Consider the following 21,661-nt stretch of genomic DNA (forward strand, 5'->3'; position numbering starts at 1 on the left):
CGTATAAAGTAAACTAGCTTGCAATATAGATTTTTATTATATTAATCATTTTATAAACTTAGTTTTAAGTGTATTCTTTTTTATTTCTTTAGTCTAACAAAAATAAATAAATAATACAATGCAGAGGTCTAAGACCAAACAAGATTAGTTTTCAATCAATTTCATTCATTTTCAAGATCCAACCCTCTATAAAAAAAAGAGGGGCACATCCAGGCAGTTAAAAATTCCAGACAATTACATTGCTGTAAAGTTGCTCTTCTCATGCCTCAGTGACCACCAATCTGTCATAGCATAAGTGCAAATTTATGATTATACATCTGTAAGCTGTCTTCATCCTATGTCAACCACCGCATGGGTATTGGCAACGTTACAGATGGAAAATTTGCTGTACTGTATGTTCTGGTGACACAGAAGTTCATGGCATGTTTTGATGAGACCAAATATCCATTATACTATCAGGGCAGATCATATTTCACATGACCAAGGTAGAGACCGCATGCAGGGGCCATGGGACTTGCAGCAGTCACAGTCTTTGCATTTAGGATTCTCTCAACTGAAATTATTCGGTACAAGAAAGACAGAATTCAGTCCAAATGAAGAAAGCAAACAGTTTTCAATCTGTATTAAAATAAACAAAATAAAGAGAGCTATAGAAAGGTAGATCACCATCTGCAATTGTCAACTCTCTAGTTCCAACAGCTTTTAGAACACCAACAAGCAGTCTAACCTGGGAAAAATTACACAGTTTCAGATGGACTGGTCACAAATAACCTAAACTTCCACTAGAAATTTTGGAGACTATAGTCAGTAAGACAACTTGTTTGAAATATTTCTAAATGCCGAAAGCCTTTTATAGCTTAGTGATATTAGCTTGTCTCATTTATGAGGGGAACCAGGCTTTGAATGCCCTGAGCTATAAAAGGCTTTTTGGCTTTTATAAAGCTTTGTAGATATTATCTCAAACAATTAAAATTTGGATGCCAACAAACCTGATCATGATTTCAGAGGATATCTTGCAATGCATGAACTAATTGACAAAAGGGTAATACATTTTAGAGAAGGACACAAGTACAAACTTAAGTGTTGGAAAAATGAAATTTTGAGAATATTTTAAGTCCATATGAATAACAACACATGAACAATTAACTAAAAGCAATGAATTAAGAAATCCTGAGCATATAAACAGCACCCAAATATAACAACGTGGAAAAGGTAGATAACCTGGTGGTAAAGAAAAGAGCGTGAACGTGCTGTTACTACAAAGCAACGATGCCTTCTTCTTATGCCAAATCCAAAATCAGTTCCACCATTGAAGCCTCTTGCCTTACATCAATTGAAATAGAACTAAGAGGCAGGTCAGTCTCAGACGTGTTGGAGCTTGCATGAAGATCTTCCTGGGTTTGATCATTTTGTCTCCTTTCAATTATTGACGGGAAATATGGATTTGAAACTACCTCAGAAACATCTAGTTCATCTAAAGTTCTCATTGGTGATTTAGCCTGAAAATTGAAGTGTCATTTCACAGCTGTTAATATAGGCAGGAGAAATTTATATTGAAAGAATATTCCCAAAAAAAAAAAAAAAAAATCAGTATTTGCCAACTATTATCCTTGTAGATTAGGAACAACCTGACAACCAGCTGCTCTAAAGGAACTAAAATCATGATGTCCAACAAGAACTTTGCATGCTTCCTGCAAGATTAATGATTTTATAAAAAAAATAAAAACAAACAAACAATAGGGTATAACTTGGCAAACATAATCTATTGTAATTTGTTAACAACCTGCATAGCAAGAAGATCTAACTCCTCAGGAACGTGCCATGCTCGGTCTCTCTCAAAGATTGACAAAGATTCTGGCCCAGAGAGCAAGCGGTAAAAGTACCTAAACAAGATGTTTAGCAATATTCCAAATGGTTAATTCAGGTTCTAAAAATTATCAAACACCAAAATATAAAAACATATATTTAAACAAAGTGAAACCACAGGTGCACTTCCGACAGTACTCCAGAGTTGAATATTAGTATATAAAAAATCCTAATCACAATCAAATAACTGGAACATATACAGCTGAAAAATTCCAACCTAAGCAATTCCTCTCTGGTTGATACCATTGTTATGTTCAAAATGGCAGACAGATGCAACACAGGGTATACATCCAACAGACTACTGTATAAGCTAAAGCTTTTAGTTGGAAGTAACATAAAATTGTGAATGTCCACTTTTATTAGCTGCAGTTTGTATCAACAAAATTTAGATTAATGAGTACCTACGTGCGCTCTTTAGCTTTGAACCTGGCATGAAAATCAGCTGGAACACATCGAACATCAATCACCATTACATCACCTTCATTCTTCTGCCATAAAAAAAAATAATAATAATAATAAAAAATTTTAAAAAAATTAAAAAATGAACAATGTGTCAGGATCCTATAAACAATGATGCAAAAGATGGGCAGAATGACCCCAATTCATAAATTAAACTTAAAGTATACATTTTGGTGTGTTTTGGATCCACAAATTCATATGCATACACCCAGATGCAGAAAGTTATATCAAAACAGATTAAATGGTTTCTCTTGTGTTCCGCAACCTAAGAAGATATCTAGCAAGTTGAGACCTTCATCACAGATTAAGGCAGTTCAATGAATATGATGTTTTGAAACAAAATCATCCGCATCCTAACCGCTAGGATTTAAACAATGGTTTGGACCACACTAAAAAATACAGAGCATAATGAGAGTGAAGTTAGAATGACATTCAATAAAATTTGAACAAAATATATTGTAACAGCCACGACAAGCATCACCGCCTCACTGCTGAAAATTTTATGGTGTAGAAAACATTATGTGTAATGTGATTCTTGGTACTGTAAAATTTTAAGAGATTAGTATTGTTTGGCCAACTTTTTATAAAGAAAAATCCTAAAATTAAGAGCATACAAAAACTCCATGAGATTTATTGATGTTTAGACAATTCCAAGGATAATCAATTCATAGCTGTAGAAGTATATCTTCCTGTGAAAATCCAGATATAACACATAAATTAAAATAGGGAAATGATGGTGATGCAAACAGGAAATCTCCTTGTGACTTTGTTTGCTTATAATGTGAAGAGCGAAGCAGGTCAACCAGGGCCTGTGGCAAAGAGAATACAGAAGATGCATGCAGCCACAATTCTTGAAATATTGCTAGATATAAGAAACCACACCTGTAAGAAATGGTTCACAGCTTTTTTGACCACTGTAGGTTCATGAGGTGGTAACTGCATTTGCAAAGGAATGAAACAGCAGTTCAGAAATTTAATTGAACAGCAAAACTCACGCAAAAAATCAAAATTTGCATGTGTGTTACAGAGAGCTTAAAAGAAGGTGTTAATATGTCATGTAAATAAAGCATCATTAACTTATGATGTTATTGACTTCAAAAAATTTAAAATCAACGCAAAGAAACACATTCATTTTTATCAACCCAAGTAACAAAAACAAAAACTAGATTACAGTAAATACTAGAAACTTTAAAGTGCTTTGAAACACATGCATGTGCACACACGCAACTCTAAAATAGTCCTACATAGACTTATGAGTATATTTTTTCCTATTCATTGCTATACAAAAAACACAAATAGCAGTTCACTTCAAGTTATATCGGCACCATGAGCATATCACATGTTCTCTAGAAAGAGACTTATATAATAACTAATAGTTGGCATACCACTTCACCTGGCTTTCTTTTGCTTATGCGTTCAACATCTACATGACAAACATTTGATAAGGCATGCACTCCTGCATCCTGCAGTAATGAGAAGGAGAATATCCCTGCACATCATGTCCTAGATAAAAATAGCACAAGCTAAAAGATAATTAAGACATACTCATTTATTTTTAAACAACCCAAAAGGGAAGGCATAGCATATATTGTAGTGTGGAAGGAGTATTACAAAGATGAAGAGCATATTTCTTCTGCATGCACATGCATTACTTCGAGCAAGCAGACAATAACATCAATCAATAGACAACATAGTGACAAACATAATTAAGTGAGTCTTTAGATTTTTTTTTATTAATAAAAAATAAATTATTTGACTACCATGAAGCAAATTATCTTACCAGCTCCAACAATTTATTATTACGAGGTTAGATGTAAAAATATTTTTTATCCACATACTGACTTCTATCAACAGATCCAAAGTCTTAGTAGAACCCCACAAAAAATGGTTGCAGATAAAATTATAGACAAAGGAGCAAAGCAATTCTACGTTGCATAGAACATTTATATTGATATATATTTTTTCTTTATACTGTGTAACAGTCAGATACATTTTTACAGAAAATAACTCGTTTGCCTGTGTTCAGTTGCAACCTTAAGATGAAAGAAAGAATTGGAAAGAAAAATGTATACTTACTGTTCGACTTGAACAAAAAATAGAAACTGGCTGGCCAATAAATTTATGAAAAGCTTCCTACACAAACCATAAAACACCCCAGATTAGCCAAACAACCAATATGAAACTAAAATTAGCATTCTCATCCAAGTATATCCATGAAAACTGAAAACGCAAGAACTGTACCAATTAATAACAACAAATTACTCTTGCTACCAGGACGATAAAAAATAGAAATAATAGATAATAAGCAATAAACGAAGAGAATGCTATGACCAAAACACTTTTCACACCAAATCTTAAGTGGCAAATTGTTTTTGGTTGTTACTGGTGTGCAAAAAAATAATTTCATTGGTGGTTTCAAATTAGAACCAGTAGCAACTCACCACCAACATAGCACTTCTCATAAACAAAAGATAGGACATTTTATAATTCTGGACACCAAAACTTAAGTTATGAAACTCAACGTTTTCTTCTGATTTCTCAACATCCAAACATAATAAAAGAAGCAACCAAGCCCAATTGAACTAATCTAAAAAATCATTTAATCCACTTTCTTCAATGTGATACCTTCATTAATTCCAAGAAGAAGAAAAAAAAACTCACTTTAACTCCATTTTGTCAACAATCAAACAGAGACTTATTAGTGCAATTTTAGCAATCAGGAACTAACACACTGTTCCTTAATCATAGACTCAAAATTTCTTTGGCTCCAAAGAACTTAAAAAAAAAATAAAAAATAAACAAATAAACAAATACAAAAAATAAAAATACTAAATTTTAAAATAAATAAGTACCTGAAGAGCCCCAACGACTGTACGGCAATTGAGCTGTTGCTGGCACCCAGAGAAACGAGTCCCAATGTACTCTATTGCGACCAGGTACCGTTGCATTCTAGGATTTGGATTCGTGGGCTTTTCAGATTGTTCTTGTTCTTCTTGTTGTTCCTCTTCGTCTTCGGAGTCGGTGGTGGTTTTTGCTATTTTGGAGGGTCGTTGAGGGGCCTCGGAGGTGGTGTTTAGCAAGTGCTTTGGACTTTCCGTCATGGGTCACTATTCTTTTTTCTCTCTTGCTTTCCCAGCTTCCAAACAGTACCGTAGTAGGGGTTTTTCTGGTTCTGAAATGTTGAGGGCATAGGGTTTTTAAGGGTTTTACCCAGTGTTTGGGTGCACGGTTGTGTTGTTCCCAACCTGGATTTGAATGAATATTTGTATATTACTATGAGGCTTTGAGCAATGCTACAAACACAAAACGTTTCACTATATTTTTAACAACAATTGAGTTGACAAATTTTTATTAGTTTTTATCTGGACGGTGCCCACAAGTTGGATTTGTACCAAACATAGACTCAACCCAACCAATTCAAGTGGGGAAGAATGGAACCTGCTGTCGACCATGAAGGAATGTCAAATCGAACCTCATCGAGTGAAAGGTGGGTATCAATTGGATTCAGGTTTGTGGCAGTGGAGTAAATTTCACCAAATTGGCCAAAACTTTCACTGGATCTGGCCAAGATTTCCTTTATATCAATGGAGAGAGAACTCTAAAACTTACTAAAATAGAGGCAAAATCTAACTAGAATATTGTGGAGGATGACAAAAAGACCCTTATATGGATGGAGAACTAGTCGAAAAAGGGTGGAAAATAGGAGTTTTAGGCGAGTCGAGTTCGTCGGGTTTGAATCTCTTTCACCCATCACTTGAACCAACCTTGTTGGATCTTCATCTTCTAAACTGTCGCCGATTGCCATGCTCATCGAATTGGTCGAGTTTGGGTTAGATGGTGATGGATCGGACGATTCCAACAGGTTCGGTTGGTATGTGGACACCATTGACATCGCCTTTTTTTTATCTACTACTAACAATTTGTCACATAAATAGTTGTAAATTTTTTGTGTTTATAAACTTTCTCTATTACTTGTTTTGGGTGGACTAGAAAGGAGGAGGTGGGTCCAACCAAAAAGAATAAAAAGGGGCAGGCATGATCATGGTCAATCGTCAATCATGCTCCTAATGGGGGGTTTTGAGTTTTGACATGATCCTTTCGATGTGCAAATTCTCGCACTCATTATTGATCAATAGATTGGATGAAACTACTTGTCACCCACTTTTGGGTGGATGGTGATGGGTCATGAAAACACTCTTCTTGGGACTAAAGTAGGGAGGTGAATTTGACTCGCCACACGGGAGACACGAGGACAAGGATCATATGATCATGGGTTGGTCAATGCTCAAGTTCGGGTTAAGACCATACTCAACCAAATCACTCCAATTGGCAAATTCTCCCACTTGCTGCCAAGTAACAAAGTGAACAAAACAGTCCATTACCCAACTTCAGGTGGGCAGTTAGGCTCGCTAAATTGATCTTGAACCTATTATTTTCCACAGCTTCTTCATATGAATCACATGATGTAGCCACCATCTACCCTTATGCCAACCAACCCTCTCTCTACTCTATGACTGGGCAACCAACCAACCTCTAATCTTAAGCCAAACCAACTAATCACCCCTTCTGATTTCTTGGGCAAACAGTCAACCGCCTGCTTTGACTATTAAAATCCGTCATGTATTGTCTTTAATTTCAGCTTTGACTTATGGTATTGATAGTTAGCTTAACTGTAACTATTAGTTAGTTTATTTCCTAGTAGTTAGAGATTATAAATAGACTTTTATTTTTTTTATTTTTTTATTTTTATGAATAGACTTGTTACGTAAGAGAATAATCAAAATTGTTTTCATTTTTTTTTTTAATGACTTTATCTTAGTTTTGACTTCTCAAGTCTGGACAGAAACTCTGTTTCTCCGGTTTTGATTCTTCATTCTAATGCAATTCTATTTTAGTTCTTAGTTGATTTCAATCGATCACCTTTGAATCCATTATTTTCATAAATGTAGCAAATGATTGCAATAAGCAAGGAACCCGCATCTAACTGATCGCTTGCTCGTTCATAACCATTCACAACCCTTCAAGTCGGACAAATGAATCAAATTAGGTGGGCTGCTGCCTGTTGATCACTCTTATGAAGGGGTGGGTGTCATCAGACTAGAAACAAATTGATTAGAATGAATCTTAGTCACCTCTCACCCGATTATATTCTAATAGAGCATTATTTAAAGCATCATTTTCAATGAAAATACATCAGTACCAAATAAGTGTATTTTTTTTCAAATTAAGTAAAGAGTATGGTAGTATATATGTATATTTTGAAAACCAAATTTGTTGGTTTTTTAAAAGTATACAACATTTGTTACCTATCTTAAGAGAAGCTCGTGTCAATTTTAAGTCAAACCTTTCTAGCGGTAATTTACCATCATCTCAGGGGAATTCGTAACGTTTCAAGTCTACTATGAATTATGGATTGGTTGATTCCTCCAGTATATAACATAAGACAATTTTAATGATTTTGTGAATTTATTGGATCTGGATTTTGGTTTACTTTTTTTTTTTTTTTTATTACCATTTTTGTTTTAACACTTAAGCCACTTCAAGTCTTAAATATTTAGATTTATAGTTAAAAAAGATGGTCAGTCTTCTCCTTTAATGAGTTTACCCTGAAATTTCCAATTGATACAATTAGATATTTATAAAGCAAATGCCATGGTCCATGAGTTCACTACTCCACATTCCATCCTCTGGGGGCAAATGGTAACGTTTAATTAAAATTTGGCGTAAGATCCAACACCCATATGAAATTAGCAAATGTTTGATGAATTAGCAGCTTGCTAACAGCGTTTCCTTACAGGAAATCAGGTTTTCTGAATATCTCTCTTCCAGCCTATTAAATAAAGTTTATTATTTATAAGTAATTTCTTTTTCTTCTTCTGTAAAATACACACATAGTTTCTTGAACTGGGACCTTGAGAACATAAATGGCGTTTGCTTTACTTGCCTTCAAAGCCAGCATGTTGAAATCAACTAGCTGTAACCAGGCTTTATTTTCTCTGTATTTGGATACTTCTGTTTATTGCACATAATTAGGTGGTATTGGCTTATGTGGAGATTAGTATATTGCGCATTTAGTAATTTGTTGCATGTTATTAATTATTGGCTACTGAATTAGAGGTAGTGACTTTGTTTAATATTTCTGATTAACTCTTTCATGTCATTTCCTGGTGGATAGCAATTTTGTTTAGAATCCATTGTGAAGGCTAAAATTTTCACTGCAAGTTTATGTAGAATCATGTTATGGTTTGCAGATCCTCTTATTCATGTTACTATTACTAGCATTAATGATGGTACCTTTGATGGTTCTTTTTCTTCTCTTTTTCCTTTTCAATTCCTCCTATTATCTAGTGTTTTGGCTCCCCTGGAAATTCTGTTGCACCAATCTCACCCCCTCTTTTTTGTTTTTGGCAGGATAACACAGCAGGAGAAAGGAAAATTGAGGTGGAATTAGGGGCTCCAAGAGAACTACAACTACCGATCCAATTCTCTTATCCATCTCACTAAAAATCTTTCCCTCAATGGTTCCCCTCTGAAGAGTAGTTCTGTAAAGAATCCTATAGGAAATTCCACAACATCAGCATTTAGAGTTCTTAGGTTATTAGGTTAGAGCCCCCCTTCTCTCCATCTCTTTCGATGTCTTTATCCCTCCTTCCACATTTCAATTTTTATTCTATTCCTAAGTTGGTTTGTGTGTTTATTTTCTTAGTTTATTGTTCATGTTATTGAGTCCTGGTTTGATGTTTCTGTTTCTGTTTCTGTTTCTGGTTTAGTTGGAGTTTGGTGTCAGATATTGATTTTACAGTTTTGTGCTTGATTCCAGTTTATCAGAGTTTAGCATTTCTATTTTTCAGTAGGCTCAAAGACTATGTGATGAGGTTCCAGTTATTACTTTATTTAATAGGCTGGAAGAGAGATATTCNTGTTGGTCATTATTAAGATTATGCATAATGTTGAGCTCAACTTGATTTAAACTAAGGCTGGTTAGATATTTGCTTTTTCTGAAATCAAGGCTTAGTTGAGAGTTAAGTTGTTTTTATTAAAAAAAGAAAGATTATTACATTTGTGGTTTTACCTAAAATGTAGAATTTACCCAAGTGTCGGGTGGAGGTTCTGTTATCAAATGTCATTTCATAGTATCTTTATTATTTCAATCTTGAATTTTGGTTTCTATTTTGGTTTTTTTCACAGTGGCAATTAGGATCAAGAGAATTGTCCATATTTTCTGTTTGTAAGAATCATTAATTAGACATTTGTTTTTATTATACTTTGCAGGTTGGACTCAAGCAAGGTTTGGAAATGCTGAGTATTTTAAAAGTTACACAGCAAAATCATCATTGTTAGATGATTTTAAATTTTATGAAAATAGAGAGAAGTCTCTTCTTTCCAAAAGCAACAAGCCTACAACTCAACAATTGGAAATGTACAGTAACGGTGATATTCCTGTAAGTTTCAATTCCTTCTTCTCTATTAATTTTAAAATTTCTATTCCTATGGAACGGAACTTCCTTTTCTATTATACAAATGTCTGCTCTATTTGATAGTTTCTTTTATTATTTATAAGTAATTCATTTTTCTTCTTCTGTAAAATACACCCAACATAGTTTCTTGAACTGGGACCTTGAGAACATAAATGGCGTTTGCTTTACTTGCCTTCAAAGCCAGCATGTTGAAATCAACTAGCTGTAACCAGGCTTTATTTTCTCTGTATTTGGATACTTCTGTTTATTGCACATAATTAGGTGGTATTGGCTTATGTGGAGATTAGTATATTGCGCATTTAGTAATTTGTTGCATGTTATTAATTATTGGCTACTGAATTAGAGGTAGTGACTTTGTTTAATATTTCTGATTAACTCTTTCATGTCATTTCCTGGTGGATAGCAATTTTGTTTAGAATCCATTGTGAAGGCTAAAAAAAAAAAAAAAAAAAAAAAAAAAAAAAAAAAAAAACCCAACATACTATTTCAAAATTTAAATAGTAATGATTCACATCAATGTCTGAGTTTACAAATGGAGCAAGGAAAATGGACGTTCATAGTACTTTCTTTGCTGTTAAGTGACACTCAAAGAACATTACATATCAAGAAATGCCAAATAATTCCATTCTAGGGGGATGAAGCAGTTTTTTATTTCTATTTTTTAAACACATGCAACAACAATTTAACACCACTTTTCAAAATAAAATACTAAAAGATAACAATTATATATATCATAGATCATTAGATCAGGTTCACTGCTAAACTAGCAAGTACAAATGAAGTGCTGTCAACAACGAAAGGAAGTGATACCTCTTGAGTGTCCCGGGTAAAAGTTACAGGCCTATTCTCATTGTTTTCTAGGATAATGTGCCGCAGCTGAGTGTTAGGAACATCTTTTACTATATGCCATTTCACTGGAAAGAACCCATTCCACTTGTCAAGTTGCCAAAATTCCATGTCTTTATTAAAGTCCACCTGTCCAATCATCTCAGCAATGCCCACAAACTGACCACTTCCATTAACCTGGAAAATGGGAGTGATAGTTATAGAAGGATATAACTTTAGACAATGCTGTACAACATAATAATTAATAGACTACACAGATGCCCACTCCCACAGTCGATGTCTTGCTAACAGTAACACAAGTACATAGATAAATGATCACAAACTGATTTTCCCTAACCATGGCCATAAAATTGATCATTGATCATGCTGCCACATTAATCTAGCCAGCTATTTAGCAAATAATTCTCCAAAGAAATTCAAATCAAGCAAAACTGCAGAAGCATAAAGCTAGCTTATTTATGCACTCTAGTTTACAACATTAGAAAATTTTGGAGGGGGAGAGGGTTGGGGGGGGGAATTTAATAAGATCATCTGTAACATGTATTTTAACCTATGAGAATGACAAAACATGTAATTTACCTAACAAAAAAAATCATCAAGAATTATTGCAAAAAATATATAATTTTGACTCACTGAGAAGAAGAGGAACATTGGACACTTGGAATTTTTCTCAGTTGCTTTTGCTTCAACATCACGGAATGCTGCATCTAACTTCTTATTTCCATTTGGAGTACTGGACCAAACATTATATTTAATACTCTTGTGAATATCATCTTCACTGTAGGACTTGATGATGTAGAATTTTGCATTTTCATACTCAGTTGGGAAATCTTGAAGGTTGTATTCGTCACTACGAACTGCGAGCCCCAAATCCACAATTTCGCCAGATGAGTCTGAAGAAGCACTCTTGTTGTATGCCCTAGGTCCACGAGTTAATTCAGTTGAGTTTTCGAATTCTCCATTCCTGTTGTATTTGTCTCTCAACTTACTTCTATCATTTACATTCCATGCTCTCCCATTTGGTCGGTAATTCACTTGACCATTCTGAGGGAACAGACCTTGTTTTTGGTAAGTAAACGACGACAACTTCCCCATTGGGTTGTAACCTTTCAAAAGGCCTTTTGAGAAGTCAGAACTTAAATGAGGCACCTGTAACATTATAAATTCACATAATCAAAACAATTACACCAGATAAGAGAGCCCATGATTAACATTAACACCTTAACAGATCAAATTCAAACAAAGTATTTCCTCCCTACACATTTAAAAGATTCTATAATAACTAACAACAGGCATGGCAAATAGCAGTACAATAAAATTATTGAACTGCAACTGAAAAGGCAGATTCAAATTTAAAGATCCATAACCTCAAGTGTTAGATAGACATAGTGCAGTAATGCAATTACTATAATCTTAAGTCTTATCTCTTCTTATGGAACACTTTGCTCAAACAATATCATGATATCAAAATTACTATGCTCTTCAAACGAGGGTTGCTTCAAACATTAAGTACCTTGTTAAATGTTCTGACAGGTTGTGTATGAGGAATAGACTTTGAAAATTTACTAGCAACATTGCCATTTGTTCTCATTGAGTAGGAGCTATTAGACTTTGCAAAAGTGGTTGAACCCAGGGCAGATTTTCCATTAGCAAAACCAGCAGAGCTTGCATTTGGAGCATCCCCAACATATGGTGAATCCCATGAATAACAAGGCATTGCTTCAGATCCATAGGGAACAGGTTGCTGAAGATATCCCGAGGAAGCCAAATATTGCTGTTGACCAGCGCACTGCCCATCAGCACCCACAAGAGTCCCTGAAGGATATGGGTAGCCAGGCAGATAATAGACCATTGAAGCATTGTCCGATTGCATACCCTGGAGCAACATCCAATGACGGAACAGTCACCAATTTCAATTAGTAATGCCAAATTTGCAGGTCAATTTCATCAGTAATTTCCACAAAACATGGAACAGAACATACCGTATGAGAACCATCTGCTTGAAGATTATAATGATCACCTAGCTGATTATAGGATCCATTAAATCCTGCAAAATGACAAAGTAAACAAACTTTACCCAATAAGAATGGATAGAACAGCTGCTTAATTCTAAAATGCCATCCTTTTTTTTAGCAAAGGTTCTACATGCAACTGCAAACTGAACAATAAAAAATGGAACTATCAAGCAAAGTTCCATGCTTTGATATAAAACTTCCTTAGAAAAGAATGAGGAACAAAGAGAGAAAATTTTCTTTCTACACATGTATGTTTAAGGGTTTCAGATGTTTTTGGGTCAAGTATCTAGCTAGATATGGTATTACCACACAAGTGCCAAATTAATCAAGAAAAACACTCGATAAAACTAATCAGCATAACCAGGTCATCCCTTCAGCAAAGGGCAACCAAAGCCACGTAGCAAATCATACTAACTACATTACCATAAACACAACTACAACACTATCAACTTCACCAATACAGCAACACCTATTCAAAGGTCAATTCCCATCAGCCAAGATTTTCATTTTGGGACCTAGCCTATCTCTCCAACCTTAACTTCAATAATAAAGTATCCTTGTTGGCAATCCAAGTCAGGTTCAAACATTAGAATAACTTTCCTACCAGATTAACCAGTCCATACCACAAACTTGACACTTGTGTTTTCTTTGCTAAACACGCCTTCAAATTGCCCATGAATAGAAAGAAATTTAGAGGACATCAGAGAACTTTTTTTTTTTGGTTAAGTTAAGAGGACGTCAGAAACTTGACTTCATCAAATCATGACAAGATGATAATTTAAGGCATCAAAGCCTTAACTACATAAAATTGGTTTTAACCATTCATACTAGAAGTCATCAGGGTCTCCTTATAGGAAATCTTTTTAGGAACTCCTTTCCACTGGATCGCTATATTACCACAACTAAAATTAGCCCTTCTCAGAACAATGCATGTCCAGCAATAAATCCTATAAGCTATGCTAAAATAGGGTCAACAAACAGAATGTTACTGTCACCAATCAAAGATCTACTCTTTAATTAAGCCGAGAAATGGCAGTGGGTAGGATCCTCAGTTACAGATTCCCATTTACTAATGATTTTTAATTTTCAACAATTGTCATGATTTTCTGCTGAATCAACTTTAGTTCTATTAATAGTGTTTGTGGACAAAGAACCATTTTAACATCTAACCTGGGAAATAATAATTGTAACAGCTAGTAGGTGGATGGTATTCACCATGCTCTCCAACTGATTTGTGATCAGTCTCACCTTTGGTGCTAGAGGTAGCATCCATAGTAGAGGAGACGTAGGAGGTAGAATCAGATGGAATCCCATCTTTCCCAGATGCCTGCAAGAAACATTAAAACAATGTCCAATTGGATTTCAAGAGTGATAGAAAGAAAGGTGATGTTAAATGAACCAAGAAACCCCCCCTTGAATAAAAATCAAAACTCTAACCCCAGCCAAATAGAAAACCAGAAATAGATTACTTCATTAGAACATCTCATATGCACAGACTAGGAAAGTCTAAAGCAGTGTACTACTACTAAACAAAAAAAGGCATGAATGCATGATGCAGTGTACTAATACTAAACAAAAAAAAAGCACAAATGCATGATCTCATTGTGTTATAAAACATCTAAACTTGTTTATCAAAAAAAAAAATCATCCAAACTACACACAGATTGATGCATAAGCTCAAGAATATGACTGATACAATGAACAAACACTAATTTTGGCTTCAGTGATACACGGCAATATCATTCATCCTGCTCGAGAAAGATGAGCAGAAAAATAATTGTAATATTAAATACACAAACACTACAACCTGAAAACTCCATATTTCATTGTACAAAGAAACATCTTGGACTAACAATATAACATGCTGCCAACTCAATGATTTAAGGCTTTGAACCCCAATGGCACTCAAATCCAGCCCCCAAAACACCAACTTGAACTAGAAGCAAACATAAACAACAAAGGGGGAAATAAAGAATTGCTAACTCTGACTTACCGCATCTTGCTTACTCAATTCAGCAACGGATTCTGGCTTCATTCCTGCAGCCAAAAGCTCAGCTGGAATTCACAGTTAAGTAAAACATCCAGTAACAGCCCAAATAAATCTATCCATAAAACATAAAACTAAAATTGACCCTAGTATGCTATCAATCCAAAGAATCAAACCCACATAAGCCATTCAGACAATCAAATCCAACACAGTGGTTACTTTGATACTTCAAAAATAATCACTATTCCCACTAAGTAACCCCTGAACTCACAAACTTGATGCAATTTTCAATCAACACATAAAAAAAATTCAATCTTTAAGCACTAACTAGCTATAATTGTTATAATAAAGCAAATTCTATTGCAAAACAAACAAAACCCAGATCGTATTTATCGATTTAATTCACAAAAACAAGAACTTTAAAACTATTTGCACCACATATTCCAATAAAACAACACAAACCCACATACACATACTACTTCAAAAGCACAAAACAGATTAAAAATATATAGGATACGTTTCTCCAATATCTTCTCTCCAGCCATTGTTTCAATCTTCGAAAAAATAAATCAAAACTCACCTACAGTCCAACAATGAATAAGAAAAAGACGAAAAGGGTTAGTCTTAAGTTTTTATATAAAGTCAAGCTGTATTTTCTAATAAAGGAAATAGTACTTTTTTTTTTACTTAAACCCTAAGGAAACCTTAAACAAAAACAAAAAAACATTAATTTCTTAAATAGAAAAATCCAACACTCTCTTCCAACATCGACAGCGACTTGTGCGTTTCATATTTTTTTCATTCTTAAAAAAACATAGCCTTTAAAAAATTTTCTCACCGGGAAAATTTTTTAAAAAAATTTTTTTTTAAAATAATATTCAATTTAGATATTTTACAAATTAAAAAAATATATAGAATTTAGATATTTTCTAAACTCTATTCTCATATTTTCCTCGAAACCTATACATAAAGCAAAAGAATTTAAACAAAAAGAGCGAATTTGCAAAGAGAGAGCGAAACGTTTCAATTCTCGAATCCTAAGCTTCTGATATAAATTTATTATAAATAAATAAAAATAAATAAAAAAAACGTGTTTTACACAGTAGACTTCACACACAAACAGAGAGAGAGAGAGAGAGTAACCGAAACGAACCTAAGAAACAGAATTGGAAAAAAAAAAAAAAAAAAAACGCGTATCGAATCGGCAGGGACCGATCTGAAAGAATCGGAAAACCGCTTCGGTTGCGAAAAGCGGTTTTCGAAATAATAAATATTTTATATATATAAATAAATATATAAAGAAAGAGAGAGAGAGAGAGAGTGTGTGAAGACGAAGACGAAGACGAAGAAGAAGAAGAATTGGTTAGGAAAGAGAGAAACCCTTAAACGGTGGAATGGACGGTTAGGATTTTTTCCAACTTTGGAGTACAAAGGATGTGGCCGTTCGATGAGAATGGGCCAAAATAAGCGCAGGGCCTATCAGCTTGTTGGGATGGAATGGGGGTTTTTTTTATGTTTTTTCTTCTTTTTTTTTTTTTTTTCTTTTTGGAAAAATAAATAAATATTGTGAGTACTTCGAAATTTTTTTAAAATTAATTATAGTCACTTGACTCCAACACAACAGGTAAATACAAAATTATGATATGTTATTAAAATAATTAAATATAAATCTTAAATTTTATTTTAGGTATCTTCAAATTTTGTTGGCAATAGAATTTTAGTTACTGTACAATTTTAAATCTCTTTAACTTAAATAATAGAGTTTTGTTTGAATCAAAATATTCAAAAAAAAAAAATTTAAGGATAAATATAATTTTAGTTGAAATCAAAATTTTAATTTCTTGAACTTAGATAATAGAGTTTTAGCTACATTAAACTATGCTAATAAGATATATAAAACTAATTTAACAATTAGTGAGGGCGAAATCACCTATCATAGAAAGAAGATAGTCCCTTGGGGCAACTAAAGTTTTTAAGACCCAGCTCTATTATATAGGATAGTGTACAAACTAATTAATATAAAATTAAAATAAATAATAGATTTTATTTTAAATTATTTTATACTCTATTTTATGTAATAATATTATAGTTGAAGTGGATAACTACTCTTTATCATCTAATTAAGATATTAATTAGTTCTTTCTAATAAAAAAAAAAGATATTAATTAGTTTTTGGTATACACAAATTTTGAACCAATTAATTAAAAAATTTGTACCCATTGCCCATTGGTAGGATTCCAATCCATGTTCGACCTTCAACCACAAAAAATAAAAATTAAAAATTAAAAATAAAAATAAAAATTAATGATTGAAATTGAACTAACTAAAACCTAATAAAGTAGATTATTCTAAAAATTAATAAATCACTTGATATTTTGGTAATTAATCAATAGTCTTGTTTGCAAAAAAATATTGATAAATAGTCTTGTAATGCAACTATCACTTCCTAGTATTTTTAGTAAAGACATTTGTGGCTCAAATCCTCATTTCCCTAACTATCAGATAATAATTATTATTATTATTGTTGTTGTTGTTGTTATTATTATTATTATTTGTAATTGAGTGCAAATATGGTAAACTATCGCAACAATTAATGATAAGGGTTCAAGTGACTTCATGGTGATAACAGTATCATTCATGGTGTTGTATGTATGTGGCTCAGACAAAATCTAAAACACTCGAAATTTTATAAGCGCATATTTATTTTATTTTATTTTATTTATTTTGAACCATTAAGTGCAAATTTCAATTATATATATATATATATATATACACTGAGAGAGAGTTACTACATTCACAATATTTTTACAACAAATTACAGATGGTTAATTATTATTGGTTCAAATTTGAACATAACACTAAGATTACTTTTTTACCCCAACAATAATAACTAGTAACAACCTGTTATTTACGATTTGTTGTGAAAATGTTGTGGACATATTATTTCTCATATATATATATATATAAACTGTATTAAAATTTTCACCCTAAATTTTAGGATAATTTTAATTTTGCTTTCTAAAATTTCAAATTTTGGATCCATACCTCTAATATTATATATGATTTGGATTTAAGATTCTACATTAATGCATTGTGATGAGGTGTCTGTTAAATGTCGCTAAGCTCAAAATAATGCCATCTTTTTATTCAAAACTACATCGTTTTAATCATTAGATTACAATTTACTCCTTTAATTTTTTTTTAAAATTTGATATTGCCATGGTCGAAATTTCAAATGATTTGTTCAAACTCACTAAAAGTAAGTAAAGTGGTACAATTGCTAAAAAGTAAAAACTAAGAAGAACCATTTAAGGTACCGCTTGACCAGTTGACTGTGCTCGTCATTCCTAGTCACGTGACAAAAAATCAAAACAAAAAACCTTAAGGGTTGAATTGAAACTTGGACAAAGTTAGATGGTATGATTTGTAATCTAGTCAAATTTTGACTAAGACCAAAATGAAGCTAATCTTAAATCTACAGACCAAAACTATATTTAAGTATAATTTTTATTATATATTTTATTATTCAATTTCAATTATTCAATTCAAAATATTTTATTAGTTTTCATTTCTTTTTTTGTGAAAGAAACATACGTACAAGGGAAAGAGAAAGATGCTCTAACACAAAAGCACACTAAAACTCCATTTAAAAGTTATAATAAGTTTTAAGAGAATATATTGCGTATAACATATGTTTTGAATGTTGGATTTTATTTAAATTGAGCACCATGTGGATTAACATAAGCACCAATAACTTTTTATTTTTTTGAGAAGAAGTATCAAAACATACAACATTTCATTAAAAAAAAAAAAAAAAAACCATTTACGGCATACTTTCACCATGGTAGACTACTAGACTATGACTAAATTTACATTGTTAACATAAATTTGCTTTAAGTGAAATTCTATAACCAATGTTTCAAGACATCTATCTTAGGAATGGCAAGGGTCGAGTTCGGCCCGGGTTTTTCTATACCCGGACCCGACCCGCGGGTCAAGACCCATGGCCCAGACCCGGCCCGTTAACTAAACGGTTTTTTCCTGGGCCCGAACCCGCCCCAGCCAGGCCCCGCGGGCCCCACGGGCCCCATTAAAGTATTGGCCCAATTCGTGGCCCAACCAAAAGGAAAAAAAAAAAAAAAATTCAGATCCAACACAACCACAATCACAATAACAGAGATCTTTCCCTTTCAAAATCACAATCCAAACACAATCACAATCGCAATCACAATCACAATCATAGAAATCACAACCACAAATTTCAGATCTACATTTTCCCTTTCAAAATCACAATCCAAACAAAATTTCAGATCTATGATTTTCATTTTTCCCTTTCAGAAAACACAACACACAAACACAAACACAAATTCGATTGAGGCAAAATGAACCCAGAAAAAAAAAAAAATGGAGACCTGCGACATCGGCGACGGCGAGGACGAAAGAACGAAGTTGAGACTTGAGAGAAACAGGAACGGCGAGGACGAAACTACATCTTTCCCTTCTTAAATCTGTCGAAATGGAGTCCCACTAGCTCGTCTGATGNACATCTTTCCCTTCTTAAATCTGTCGAAAATGGGAGTCCCACTAGCTCGTCTGATGAGTTCATGATGCTCATAATGCTATACATACAGTTGTGGCCGTGCATGTGACGGTGTGAGATCGCTGAGAGCTGAAGAGATGAGAGGCAGTGAGTGAGAGAGCTGAAGAGAGGCAGTGAGTGAGAGAGCTGAAGAGATGAGAGATTGAGAGGCGTGAGAGGCTGAAATGAGGAGAGGAATGATAAGTTTAGGGTTTTAACTAAATATATATATGAGGGTAATTTAGTAATTTTGTGTGTAATATAACCGGGTCTTAACCGGGTCGGGTTTTGGGTTTTTATGATAAAACCCGGACTTGACCCGGACCCGCTTCGGGTTTTTTTTTTTAAAACCCATACCTGACCCTATTTTTTATCGGGCCGGGTAAAATCCGGCCCATTAGGGTCGGATCAGGCCGGGTATCCGCGGATCGGATCTAAATTGCTATCCCTAATCTATCTTCTTCTTTTTTTTTTTTAGAAGAATTGTGGGGGAAAAAAAAGTATTCGTAGTGTAGGCTACTCCATCAATAATTAAAAACTCAAAACATAGCACACAATATGGTTTCATTTGAACTAGTTTTATTTTTCATATTCATTTCAACATAACAACATGGGTAGGATTTTGATTTTCATCTCATCTTAATAGTTTCATATCCTCTCTATATGGTAATGGCAACAACAAGTGTCTTTATCGATGCAATAACCATCAAAACTTTCACCAATTTGTGCCTGGCAGCTCCCGATGCATTCGTCAGTGTTACTTGAACAGTTCACAATCTTGACAATAACATCGGTAGGGCATTCCTGGCCCTGCACCTCTCTCATAGGACCTGTTTTCAAAACCAAGATAAAAGGAAAGCCCATTAAATTGGTACACCCATGTTTTCAAAATCCAGATATATATATATATATATAGTTGTTTCTTTGATGGGCCAAATAAAATTTAAGAAAATGAAGTTTTATGTAGGCTTTGTACTAAACCATTAGGTAATTTAACAATCAGCCAAACAGTAGCATATTCTAAGAAAAGAAAAATTAATACCATACATTATAGGTTTGACTTGATGGTAATTTATAAGTTTGGACGGAATCCCATAATTTTATTGTTTAACTCAAAAAGTTGTTCAATTCTACATGGTTTTGTTTTTTAAAGGGAAGCTCTCTTAACTTATTTTTTTTTTTTTTTTTCAATTTTACTAGTTTTGCAAATTCTTAAAGCTGAATTAATTGTTCATGCTTTATAAATCTAAAACTATAATGCAGTTTTACTATAATTTGTCAAATACTCAAAACTAGGGCTGTCCAAGCAAACCGGTCCCCCGACGAAATAGAAAAACCAACTGTCGGTGGCCTGATCCGATACAATCGTCAGTCGGCTACGGGTCCAATCTCTCAAAAACCGACTCTGGCGAGTCGAATGGTGGGTGTCCTCCACAAAACCCGAGCTACTTGACCTGATCGAAAAACGAACCCTCGTGATTGGATTCTACCCAGATCCGGCAACTTTTAAACCTTCACCTTTCAAATCTAGCCATGTTTGGCCTTTCTCCGCTCAGATTCGGCGATGTTTGCTTAAATATGCTTAGATCTAGCGATGTTTGGCTTAGATCCGATGAGGTTTAGCTTAGATCCACTAAAAATTCAGCCGAATCTTTCTCTCCTCTGCTTAGATTTGGTGAAGATCTACCACCACCACCGCTCCATTGGTTCAACTAAATCGACCGATCGTCTGCTAGAGCCCAATCCAACTCGACCTGTGATGGTTGCAAGTCGTCACTTCTTCCACTTGATCTAAGCGGTTCAAGTGGTGGGTTGATCTCAAACCTGATCCACCTGACCTGTGGACAGTCCTACTCAAAACACTAAATAACTTTTTATATAAAACTCTATTTCTAAGCTTTATAATAAAGTCTCTACTTTTTTATAGAAAAATGTCAAATGGACACGATGAAGACAATGGATTGCCTAGAAAAAAAAAATTATAACATCCTTACACTCCAAACATTTTCTTTCTTATTTATTTAAATGTTAGACCTGTTTTCTAAATTTTGACTTGTCCACAATCATATATAGACCATAAAATATTACCACCCAACACTTCAAAAATAGAAAGAACTTCCTTTGCCAAAATGAGAGACTAAGAAATGAATTACCATTTGAACAAAATAAGAAAAACACCATAAGAAGAGAGAAAACTGAAAACCACTTCATCTTCAAAAATATTTTTTTTTTCCAAATGTACCTCAATGTTTTGCAAGCTTTCAACTTCAACAATCTCATTATTTATAAGTCAATGCTAATTAATGTTAATTAATGCTAATTAATTTCATATATGTGGTATTTTTCAATTATGGCATCTTGTTTTAATAAATAAGATATAAAGTAATGCTAAAAATACAAACTTTTTTACAAATTGCTGATATAGTGAGTG

General features: G+C 33.7%; 2 protein-coding genes across 3 annotated transcripts; both read right to left on the minus strand.

Annotated features, from left to right (window-relative positions):
• Nucleotides 1-129: 129 nt before the first annotated feature.
• Nucleotides 130-5,579, minus strand: LOC112009880 (uncharacterized). Its single transcript, XM_024042238.2, is given in 11 exon segments — nucleotides 130-553; nucleotides 667-727; nucleotides 1,222-1,299; nucleotides 1,302-1,499; nucleotides 1,629-1,691; nucleotides 1,784-1,883; nucleotides 2,272-2,354; nucleotides 3,208-3,261; nucleotides 3,711-3,788; nucleotides 4,402-4,458; nucleotides 5,178-5,579. Coding segments are annotated over 11 exon segments (1,119 nt in total). The 5' UTR covers nucleotides 5,427-5,579; the 3' UTR covers nucleotides 130-455.
• Nucleotides 5,580-10,529: 4,950 nt separating this feature from the next.
• Nucleotides 10,530-16,002, minus strand: LOC112009830 (YTH domain-containing protein ECT4). Of its 2 annotated transcripts, none has more exons than XM_065772596.1 (8): nucleotides 15,805-16,002; nucleotides 15,169-15,231; nucleotides 14,658-14,719; nucleotides 13,913-13,991; nucleotides 12,632-12,696; nucleotides 12,163-12,525; nucleotides 11,283-11,798; nucleotides 10,530-10,826 (listed from the first exon to the last, which is right to left on the minus strand). In XM_065772596.1, the coding sequence occupies exons 2-8, from the start codon at nucleotides 15,194-15,196 to the stop codon at nucleotides 10,545-10,547; spliced, it is 1,395 nt and encodes a 464-aa protein (XP_065628668.1). In that variant the 5' UTR covers nucleotides 15,197-15,231; nucleotides 15,805-16,002; the 3' UTR covers nucleotides 10,530-10,544. The 2 variants fall into 2 exon arrangements, with proteins under 2 accessions (XP_065628668.1, XP_065628667.1); XM_065772595.1 differs by having other exon boundaries at nucleotides 13,835-13,991.
• Nucleotides 16,003-21,661: the final 5,659 nt, after the last annotated feature.

Source organism: Quercus suber, unplaced genomic scaffold, assembly GCF_002906115.3.
Source record: "Quercus suber isolate HL8 unplaced genomic scaffold, Cork oak 2.0 scaffold_61, whole genome shotgun sequence".
Lineage (NCBI taxonomy): Eukaryota > Viridiplantae > Streptophyta > Magnoliopsida > Fagales > Fagaceae > Quercus > Quercus suber.